At 40.8% G+C, this 12,091-nt stretch overlaps 1 protein-coding gene across 3 annotated transcripts in view; it reads right to left on the bottom strand.

Moving 5' to 3' along the window:
• The window catches only part of SLC10A6 (solute carrier family 10 member 6), a 31,328-nt gene extending 19,239 nt beyond the window's left edge, over positions 1-12,089 (bottom strand). For all 3 annotated transcript variants that reach the window (XM_045473424.1, XM_045473425.1, XM_045473426.1), the window contains exon 1: positions 11,468-12,089. In XM_045473424.1, coding sequence (XP_045329380.1) covers positions 11,468-11,844 — 377 coding nt within the window. In that variant the 5' untranslated portion in view covers positions 11,845-12,089. The remainder of the gene's footprint in view (positions 1-11,467) is intronic.
• Between the last annotated feature and the right edge of the window lie 2 nt (positions 12,090-12,091).

The raw sequence follows: 12,091 nt of genomic DNA, 5'->3' as shown, positions 1-12,091 counted from the left end.
TTGACTACTGTACTTTTATTGCATCCTATCAAATGTTATCGCTTCATCAATTTATAATATGTTGTTTCTATTTTTTCTGACTAATAAAGACTTGTTTTCCAAGTCTCTACATTTCTTAATTGGAGAACAGGACTTAGTCACACATTAAAATGCATAGCTTCAGTGCAAGGGGTAAAGCATGCATAATGGGACCAGGGGCATGGGGAGCAGAGCAGTGGAAAGAGCTCTCCCGCTTTGGACTGGGGCCAGAGAGGGGCCACCGTGCATGTAAAGAAAGACAGAGAAGCGAGTGGAGAGCTAGGAGATTACATTCGATGAAAGCTGAGAAAGGAGAGACTTCAAATGTAGGCTAAAAGCCAAAAGTAGATCAAAAAGGATGAAAACCCAAGAAGTCCACTTAGGACCATCCAACCTTCCCCAGTGTTTTGTGCCTCTACCCCAGAACCATCCTTTCCTCCGCTCACCTCCACCCCCAGCTCCCAAACCCAAGCTGCCTTTTGTCCCTGTCTGGATGACAGAACCAGTGAAAGAATAAATCAAAAGGAAATGGGTAAATGGAAATGAGAGATCCTTCAGGCCAACAAAATATTTTCTAACTGATGGGGAAAATTACACAATCTGTCTAAACATGCACAAACTGCTTCTAGACACTGTTAACGCTGCTCTATTCAATGAGGTGAGGCAAATGGAGCATCGCATAACACAACCCGCGGGAAAACAAGAGTTTATCCACCTCAAGTCCAGGTCCAGAGTCTGGAAACTTCTTAATATTCATTGTTTGAGTTCTCACAGCAGACCGCTTTGTGCAGGGTATATGTCCAATCTGTGTCTGTGGCCCAAATGGCCAAGAGACGGGGAGGTAAACCACCTCCCAGCCCACCAAAGAGAAGGAGACCCTCTGCAGGGCTAAGGTCTTCTGCAGGGATAACAAGGGTCCTCCAGCACTTCATCAGGCCTTCAAGTCACCATCGTTCTTCCTCATAATACAGATCACCAATGTTTCCATCTAATTACCTTGCCTACAAACCATCTATGATTATTTTGACATTTTCTACCAGAGTGTTTATACTCTTGGCAAAGCACCAACCACTCTGTTTGAAGGATATTAAAAATACTCCTCTGCACTCTCATTCATTGCTGATGAACTTGCAAAATTCATCTATACTTTGACGATATAGATAAATTACCCAGGGGTTTACCCTTTAGCCCAACAATGCTATGGGTTATGGGAATCTATCCCTAGAATGTACTATCAAAACTATGAAAAGACACGTGCCCAAGGTTATTATATATGTATTCAATATACCTTTTCTACCTGGCAATCTCTGGCAATAGTGTTCCAGAAGAGAAGTGGAAACTGTAAAGCCCCTTGAAGCTTCAGTTTGGAAGCAATAGGGCATCACTTCTGTGTCATTGTATTAGTCAAAATAAGTCACCAGACCAGCCCAGATTCAAGGGATGGGGAATAGGTGCCCCCGTCTGGATGGGAGGACGAACCTTATCACATTACAAAGGAAGGTGCATACAAGAATGGAAGGAATCTGTGGCCATATTTTGCGATCTATGAAAAACAAATACTAAAATATTTGCAGTCAAAATAATACGTGGAGCTGGCCTCAAAAAAAAAATCCATTGGGTAAGTGGGGATAGAAGTGAAATGAGATGGATCATAAGTTAATAATTGCTAAAGCTGGGTGAAGTATACCAGGGGGTTCACTATTCTTTCCACTTTTATATATATTTGCCATTTCCCACAGTAAAAAAAAACAAACAAATGTCCCTTCCATCTTTGTGGGAGACTGTATATCTCCCACAGTGATAGCAGTGGGAGACTGCTATCAATCTGATGATTCAGGATTTTTTTGTATCATATTTTATGTTGAGAGGCTTTGTTGTAAATCTAGTATAATGCATACACCAGCATGGGGGTATCTAAAGCATCTTCTCCCCAACCCTGGCTGGCCTTGGGCTTTTCCTTCCTCAGGGCTGCTGTGTACCTCTCTGCACTTAGAACATTCATCCTTGAGGAACAGCTCCCATTGCCCTGTAGACATTTTTATTTGCATTATCTCACATACTGTACCTTACATAAGTGCTTGTTTACCTATCAATGTGTGGTACACTTATCAACTCTGAGTTGCTTAAGGGCAAGGACTATATTGACCTCCACACCCATAGGATCTGGCAGTCTCATGCTATAGCATCTTGGAGGATCTCATTAAATACCAAATAAATGTATAAATCAAAGAATGAACCAATGTATCAAAACACTGGTGCTAGGACAATGTTCTCTCTGCTCTTCCTCATATGTCACATATCTGCAAGTGAACGTTGCAAATCTTAGTGAAATGATCCCTTTTCACTGAATTGCAATGGTAAACATCCCAACTGTAATCCAGGAACAGAAATTTTCTATTAAAAAATAACTAAAACCATGCTTTCCCAAGTTCAAATGTGAAAAACATTTTGAGGAGCAAATATTTAGCTGATTGGAGTCCTTTTCAGAAATCCAGACTTAAGTAACTCACAAGTGATTATATATTTCCCTTCTCCTCTTATTTCTTTTAATCTTCTATTTTCTTTTTAGTCTTCTAAGATTTTCTTTTATGCAGTCCTATTTTATTGTTGCTTATTCAATGAAGAGAGGCTTTTTCTTTGTTTCTCTTTGAAGCAATCACACAATACACCTTACTCTGTAGCTTGGTTGCTTTTTTTAACCCACTTAATCATAGGTATCCCTTCAGGACAATACATGAAGCTTAAACTCATTCGCTTAAAGAATGAAGAGTACACCATGATCTAAATATGTCATAATTTCTTCAATCACTTCATTAATGATGCATAAATTGCTTTGAGTGTTTTTCCATTATAAACAAAGTGATGATAAACATTCTTGTATGTATTTCCCTTGAAATAATTCTTTTATTTCTGTAGATTCCTCAAAGTGGAATTGCTTTATCAAAGGTTTGTTTTTTACTTTTAATAGATACTGCCATATTATTTCACAAAAAGATTGTTACATTTCACAATCTTTCCCACACTGAATATGATCAATCCCTTTTAATTCTCATGAGAACATTGAAAAATGCATCTCACTGATATCTTGTTATACTGTCTATGTGCTTGTGCTTTCTGTCATAGTCCCTGACCTTTTGGATGTCCTCTCCCAAGCAGCCTTGCTTGTCTGACTTTTTCTTCTTTACTTGTAGGAGCTCCTTTAAAATTAGAGTATGTATGATCATGCGTAATCAAATAGCTTCAGCGAGCTTATTGCATGGTTTTGACTACACTGATGGATTTTGCCATAATAAATAATGAACACTGAGATATTCTCATGTGTCCATTTTTTTTAATGTTTTATTTTTATTTTTGACAGAAAGAGAGAGAAACAGCATGAGCGGGGGAGGGGCAGAGAGAGAGGGAGACACAGAATCCAAAGCAGGCTCCAGGCTCTGGGCTGGAACTCACGGACTGTGAGATCATGACCTGAGCCGAAGTCGGACACTCAACCGACTGAGCCACCCAGACGCCTCCACATGTGTCCCTTTTTTAATGGCTTCTGAGTTTCTTGTCTTGTTAAAGATCTCCTCTCCTGAGGGTATTCTAATGTCGTCCCCACTTTTTACTTCTTTATAGGTTGATATTTTGTATTTATATTTTTAGCTCATCTAAAATTTACATTTTATATGGTAGAAGATCAGAGGCTAATCTATTGTCTTCTATATAGAGGGGCAAGTATGTTAATCTAATTCACTAAATAATTTTCCACTAAATTGAAGTCCCAACTTCATTATGTGTTACATGCCGAAATGTACTCAAAATGTACTCTAATCAAATACTAGACTTTTAAACACGGTGTTTTCATAGTGAGTTTTCACATGTGGTAGAGCAAATACTTCCACATAAGTTTTTTTCAAACTTGTCATAGCAGTTCTTGTACATATGTTATTCTTTATGAAGTTTAAAATTATTTTATCCTGGGGCACCTGGGTGGCTCAGTCGGTTAAGCTTCTGACTTCAGCTCAGGTTATGATCTCACGGTGTGTGAGTTCGAGCCCCCATCAGACCCTCTGCCGTCAGCACAGAGCCCACTCCAGATCCTCTGTCCGCTCTGCCCCTCCCCTGCTCATGTTTTCTCTCTCTCTCTCTCTAAAATAAATATTTTTAAAATCTTCAAAAAAATAAATTAATTTAAGTAATCTATCCTATTAAGAATGTTTACTTTGGGGCGCCTGGGTGGCTCAGTCGGTTAAGAGTCAGACTCTTGATTTTGGTTCAGCTCATGATCTCATGGATCGTGAGTTAGAGACCCACATCAGGCTCTCTGCTGTCAGCACAGAGCTTGCTTCAGATCCTGTGTCCCCCTCTCTCTCTGCCTCTCCCCGACTGGTTTTCTCCCTCCCTCCCCCCCTTCTCTCTCTCTCTCAAAAACAACTTTTAAAAAAAAAAAGAATGTTTACTTTGAGCAAAGACTTCTTCCTAACTAGAGGAACAGGTAAAGGAAGAAAAGCAATTTGCCACAGTTCTCAAACCCCTGTCCATGAAGAAGGTGTTTGGGAAGCGTTTCCAAACTCTTAGCCTACAATAATGCTACATTCCTTGACTCTTCATACTAAGTCCTGGGAAAAATTCCATATTACGTCACTCTGATCTTGAACTTCTGGAGAAATTGCACAGCATGTTTCCACTGAGTTGCTTTGGCACGAACAGCAGAAAGGTAAGATTCATGACTGTGGGACGCAAATGTGAGATTTCTAGCAGACTGATTCTATATCCTCGATTACATAGGTTTCTGCTTTCATCCTTTACACGACTGTCCAAGCCCGTGGTGTTTGGCAGATGGTGCTCTGCCAGCTGTTAGAAACACCCACAGAACTGTAAACAGTGAATGTGTGTGAGTGCAGTGCAAAGTCACACCTTTGGTTTTATTGCCATGAAATTCCAGTGTGGCATAAATGGAGGATGTAGCTAACTGGGTCTCTTGGCTGTTCACGTATAGGAAAATTGTTGGCCAAGGCTGACTTCAATAAAACAAGATTCCACTTGCACTGAGAAGAATGGCATTACCATCCCCAAGCTATTACAGAAAATCATGAGACTGCTTCAGCAAGTCTGGACAAACAGGTAAATCCTGCACCTCTCTTAAAATAAGTAGATTGTCTATATACGCATTATATTAAAATGCAATGTGTGTAAGTATACCATTTTGCTATTGGGTTTAAATTATTCAAATGATCTTTTAGTATCAAACTAATAAAATTAGGAACTCTGACACTCAAAACTATGACAGCACACACTTGCTTCTCCACTAGAAAAAAAAGTAAAAACCATCTGGCTAAGCAGACAGACAGGGGGTATGCTATCATATCAGGTGAACAGAGCCAGTCCTGGAAGAGTTAAAGGCCAGGTTTTCCATTCCCAGATATAAATGTTACTCCTGTCTGCTGCTTCTCAATAACAACAACTAGCATTTATTGGGGCGCCTGGGTGGCTCAGTTGGTAAGGCGTCCGACTTCAGCTCAGGTCATGATCTCGCAGTTTGTGAGTTTGAACCCTGTGTCTGGCTCTGTGCTAACAGCTCAGAGCCTGGAGCCTGCTTCCGATTCTGTGTCTCTCACTCTCTGACCCTTCCCCGCTCACACCGCCTCTCTCTCTTTCACACACAAATAAATAAACATTAAAAAAAATTAAAAAAACAATAACTAGCATTTATTCAACACTACCTGCTAAGTGTTATACCTCATGCTTTTAGATATATTTTATCTTTTCCTCTATACAATAACCATATATGTAGGTAGTGTTTTTTTTTTAAATTTTTTTAAATGTTTTACTCATTTTTGAGAGAAACAGAGAGACAGACATAGACAGAGCATGAGCAGGGGAAGGGCAGAGAGAGAAAGAGACACAGAATCTGAGGCAGGCTCCAGGTTCCAAGCTGTCAGCACAGAGCCTGATGTGGGGCTCACCCCTACGACTTAGGAGATCATGACCTGAGCTGAAGTCAGACACTTAACCAACTGAACCACCCAGGCACCCCATAGTGTTTCCATTTCATAGGCAAGGAAACTAAGGTACAGAGAGTTACCAAAACTTGCATGAAGTCCCATGGATTCAATCTAAGTTCTGTCTCTTAAGATGATCTCTGGCTCTCCACCGGGCCATGTCAGACTGACCTGAAGAATCTGAAATTCTATTTGCCAGATGTCTGCTAAAGGACCAAGAGCTACTTTAAAGGTCAAAGGTCAAAATTGGCCACTGAAGCCCTCAGGCTCCACCACCACCCTCGGTCAGAATCCTTTCTCTGCAGTTCACGACACAACTACATCCTCAGGTAAGTATGGACCTTGTATATCAAAAGTTGTCAAACTAAAGACTGTGGCAGCTGTCCTGAGTTGCACCAATAAACCGATTGCATTTCAAGCGGGGTTTTTATAACACACACAGGCAATTAGAAACTTTCCTTCAGTCATTCACTCAATGTTGGTGGAGCGCCTACCACCATCAGGCTGGCACTGAGTATGCAAAGCTGAAGAAGCCCTCAAGGAGATTACAGACCTAGTGGGTGAGGCGGATTAGGAGATGAGCTATTAAAACGCCCTCCTACAGATGATAAGAATTGCATACTTGATGCTATGGGGACAGATTGGGGAGCCATCTCTGTCAAATAGTTTATGGAGAAACATTAAAAACTGGGGTGGAGGGAGGGGGACACAGAGACCTTATAACTCGCTTATCTTTTCCTGTTGTACAAAATACTTAAAAAGACCTCAGATCCACTTCTGGTTTATACCCAAAAGAATTGAATGCAGGGACTCTGACAGATTTGCACACATTGCACGCATAGCAGCATTATTCACAACAGCCAAAAGATGGAAATGACGGACGTGTCCATCAACAGATGAACGGATGACTACATGCGCTATATACATATGATATACAGCCTTAAAAAAGAGAGAAAATTCTGACATGTGATACAACATGGATGCACTCTGAAGACATTATACTAAGTGAAGTAGCCCAGATACAAAAGGACAAAAGTTTTATGATTTCACTTGTACGAGATACTTAGTCAAATTCACAGAGACAGAATGGTGGTTGACAGGTCCAAAGGGAAAGGAGAGTTATTGTTTAGTGGGTACAGAGTTTCAATTTGGGAAGATGAAAACGATATGGGGATGGGTGTTAGTGACTGTACAACAGTGTACTAAGGCCACTGAACTGCACACTTAAAAATGGCGAAAATGGTAGATTTTTATGTACTGTATACTCTTTAAAAAGGACCTCAGAGAGTCTAACCCATTGACTTTACAAAAGAGGAAACTGAGGTCCAGAGAGGTAAATTGCTCAAAGTCACACAGCTCCTTGGGCAGAGACTAAAACACAGACCCTGACACAGTGCTCTTTTATCTGCCTCATACAATAACTCAGGCAGTATTTTGTGCCTGGTGAGATTCTAAGTACTTTATATATATTAATTCATTCAACCTTCACAACAATCCATGAGGTAGATTATGCTTCCCCCTATTGTAGAAGTGAGGAAACTGAAGCATAAAGAACTTATATAATCCGCCAAGATGACAGTTAGCAAGTGACAGTTCTACTTCCTGGCTCCAGAGTGGACTTCACTACTACTCTGTAATGCTAGATCTTAGTTTTCATGCCCTACCCTCAAAGGCAAGAATCCTGTCCATCTTTAGGACAGTAGGTTGCAAATATGTCCCCAATTCTTCACCCCATTCTTAGCCATGCCCTCTGCAGTGTGACTTTGCAGCTCATCCTTCAAGAGGCAGAATCTACTTCTCCATTCCTTGAATCTGGAAATGGCCAATGGATGTGGTGGAAAGTAATGATGAACTGGTTTCCAGCCCAGACATCAAGAGACCTTATATGCTTCCTCTTTTTCAGAACCCTGCCTCTGACATATGATTGGGTCTAAGCTAGCCTGCAGGAGATGAGAGACCATGTGGAAGAGAGCCCAGCTGTCCCAGATGAGGCCATCCAAGACCAATCTACATTTATCTAGTCCCCAGACATGTAGAAGAACCCAGCCAAGGTTTGCTGAGCTCAGTCAAGGAATAGGATAATTTTTTAGATTCCCCATACATACCAGCCAGTAGCTTTCTAGAACAATTATAATGAAGGATAATGTTATGACTAGAAGGGACAGAATTGGCTTTTCAGGCAGTGAGAACAACATGGGCAAAGGAAAGGTGGGAAAGTGCGGGGTATATTCAGAGAATAGTGAATAGTCCATTTCGACTATAGACCATTGTGCTTATTGGGAAATAAACCCAAAGAAGTAGGGTAGACCTGGCTTAGTTGCTACCTAAGTTACTAGGTGCTGAGAAGCCTTTAAATGCCTAACATGTTCATTTTCCCTTTACAATACCATAGGGAAGTGTTAGGATTTCCAGCTACAGGAAAGAGGTCGCAAGTCAGGATTTAAATATAAATAGTCTGACCCCAGAGCCAGCCTCATCCACTTACTACAAAACCATGGTAGAGAGAATACTGTGAAGATACTTCCATTGGCCAAGAAAGAAAGTATGAGGGCCTGCCCTGAGGAAATGGCCTTGGAGATAAATAGGAAGCACTGGCTGTGAGTAACAAGCAAGAGGATGGGTGACAGGTCTAGACATCGGATTGAGTGAATGAGGTGAAGACTAAAAAGAGCCACAGGGGACTGCTTAGATGCTGAGCCCAGATGCCTGGGACAGTGATCGGCATTATCTTCAGATACACAGAATGCAGAAACTGGCTCATACGTGTTGATTCTGAAATGCCCTGCTTGGGGCGAACAAACACATGAGAACTACAGGTAGATTGAATGAAGCACAGAATTAAGGCATGAGAAATATGTGAGATCTGCAGAGAGCTAAACCGCAATTTCCTCATTTGTGAAATAAAGTTATTGTTATAATTCTTCATGAATTTTATCCAGCATGAAAACAGAATTCCAATCAAGCACTGTCTCCTTTATTTTTATTTTTTTGGCCTAGAAGTTATTTTTGTTGGTAATCAAGTGGGAAGAAATGTAGTGAACTTCGATATCGTTTCACTCAATAATACTGAATTTTCTCCGACTTGCAATTTTTATTGAGAGTTAAGATTTTATTCTCATATCTATAAGCTATTGAAAATGTAATATTTAGTCACCATTCTAAAATTTCATTTCTTACAGGTTGTATTTTGCTTATTTTTTGTTTTGTTTGTGAGACTCAGAATCAATTTAAAAGGCAGGGGTTGGGGGGAGAGTTAATAATTACTGCATGTACCTGGCATCCTGCATGTATATTTCCTCCTTAAAATATAGTCATGTGGGGAATAGGTAATTTTAACCCCATTTTAGAAATGGGGAGATGAGGCTTATAGGTTAAATAATTTGACTAAATGAAAAGCTAATTAGGTATAGAGTTGGCAAAGGGAAGCAAAATGAGTTTTATCTTTTATAGACTTCCTACTCACTGGTGCTTTTATTATAATGTTGGCTAAGAAAAGATGAAGTTAATAAATGTTCTCTTTCCCAGAGCAGAAGTGTTCGAGAACACTGGTTTAAGATTTATGCTCCTACTCAGAACAGAAGACCGAGTTGTGTTAATAAATTCATGGAAGAATGTGCCTAAATGGCAGACTGATGAGAAACAGATGTGACTTCAAATCTGCCTTCTTCTATGCTCAGCTGCAGCACTTGGCAACCTCCTTTGCCAATCTGAGTCACAATTTTCTCAGCTGTAACATTCAGAAAAATAAAAGGTCACTTACAAGGTTATTATGGGAACCAAGAAAGAAGAGAGAGTACATGAAAGCATCTACCTCATGCCCCTCAACAAATTCAGTAAGTAACATCTCCTTTCTCTTTCCAAAAGCAGATAGGTCCTGCATTTATCGCTGATAGGTAGACTCTGTGGAAAGAATATTTATCATCTTCCAATTATTACATTAATGATCAAGTTTATTGAATTTGAAACCACAATGCAAATTAATGCATTGTTTTGAATTCGTGATTCTTTTCAAGTCCCTGGTAAGTAGGTAACTAAAAACGTTACCATATGAAGATTAATTCCTCTGCATGGCACGAGCCCCTTAACATTTACAGGTGAAATATGTTAATGTGCTAAGCATTCAACACATGCAGGGAACTAGAAACCCAGAGCTGCAGCTGATTCACTAAAGTGAACTCCCAGCACCATCAGCACCTCTGATTCATTCCGTGCATCGCATAATAAATCTCAACTAAATGGCACACACATTGAACAAAGATTTACATTTATAAGTCATTCTTCCCCTGGGCAGGAGGTGAAACAGTTTGTTAATAAGGAAGCAAAGAATCTAGAAACACCACTGGGTTTTTTTTTGTTTTTTTGTTTGTTTGGTTTTTTTTTTTTTTTTTTTGCTTTTATCTTTCTGAGTGTGACTTCTCTACTCTTTCTTCAAATGTTCTTTTTCAGCACCAAAACATGTACTCCCAAAGATATGTGATTAATTCATCCTCATTAAAGTATAAATCGATGATAAAGCCTAATGTCTCCCAAGGGCATTTATTTACACCATAATTGGAAATAAGGTTCCTGACTTACATGAAAGGAATTAGATTCTAGTGATGAATGTTTAGTCTGCAAAGCAACAAGAAAGAACATTTTTAGGGACACCTGGGTGGCTCAGTCAGTTAAGCATCCAACTCTTGATTTCAGCTCAGGTCATGATCTCACAGCAGTGGGTTCAAGCCTCACGTAAGGCTCTGTGCTGAGCATGAACCCTGCTTGGGATTCTCGCTCTCTCCCTCTCTCTATGCCCCTCCCCCACTCAGGCATGCACACTAGCTCTCTCTCTCTCTCTCTCTCTCTCTCTCTCTCAAAATAAATAAACATTAAAAAAAAAAAAAGATAACATTCTTAGTCCTAAAACTCTGTATGTTGCTCTCCAAGTCAACTCATTAGGCCATCCCCCTGCACTTAAAACAAGATATGTCTATCATATACCCTTAAAGCTCCTTTATCCAGTCCCCCTAAAGATTTGTTTCTTAACGTAGACTCAAATGTAACACCTGATGAGAGCGTGGAGGGTCTCGTTCTGGTTCTGCCACCACTACTACCACCACCACTCCAGCTACCAAACAAACCCATCATTAGCTTCCTGGGATTCTCGGCCTACGTCTTGCGAGACTGTGAGCCAGGACTGTGGAAGCTACCAGTGTGGGTGAGAATGAGTTCATCCCTAGGAAGGGCCACAGGGTGAGGTGGAGACCTGCTTCTCCTATGACATGTGAACCAACCCCACTACTCAGAGAGACAGTTGCCAGTGAAACAAAAGACAATCACAGCTTAAAAAATCACATTTTAAGCTCAGAAAGGAAACTCCTTGCAGGACTGAACTCCATAATCTCTACCTAAAGATTGGTAGGGTTTTGAACATGAACGTTTCAGTGCTATCAGGGGGAAGGCTTCTGGGTTTCCCTAGTGTAACTTACCTGAGATCCATATCTCCATCGACCCAGAAGGTGAAAATGTTTGAGATGGTTCCCCCTGGGCAGCACCCCATGACGAGAACAGCAACGGCTTGGGCTGGCTTCAGAGAGAAGCTGATGGCCAGGAGATAGGCCGTAAGAGGCATGAGGCCAAACTGGCAGAGCAATCCTACAGCAATGCCCCAGGGTCTCCTGATGTGCGACCATAGCTTCTGGAACTCCACAGAGCATCCCAAGGAGAACATGAGCAGGCCCATCATCACAGCCGTCACCACTGTGAAAACAAGTTCCAGGTTCCCATGTACCTCCAGTCCCACGGGCAACTCCTCCTCCGAACTGTTAGCAGGGCAGGCTGAGCTGCTGGAACAGTTTGCTGTCATCTCTTCATCTCCTTAAGACAGCATGACAAATGAACATCTGCCGCAACAGCTAGGCAGGTCTATTCTTCCACGTTTTGTAATAACACAACCAAGTCATGCATGGAGAGTCATTCCAATAGCTATTGGCCAGCCAGGTGATTCATCCTAATCTGATCAATGTATTCATGAGTGGCATTATACAAGTAATTATCATGGGCATGAAACATATAATAAACTGGTAAGTAAGGCTTTCCACTTCTGTTCTTAC

Source organism: Leopardus geoffroyi, chromosome B1, assembly GCF_018350155.1.
Source record: "Leopardus geoffroyi isolate Oge1 chromosome B1, O.geoffroyi_Oge1_pat1.0, whole genome shotgun sequence".
Lineage (NCBI taxonomy): Eukaryota > Metazoa > Chordata > Mammalia > Carnivora > Felidae > Leopardus > Leopardus geoffroyi.
The sequence above is the reverse complement of the archived record's forward strand: the minus strand, read 5'-3'. Positions and strand labels throughout refer to the sequence as shown.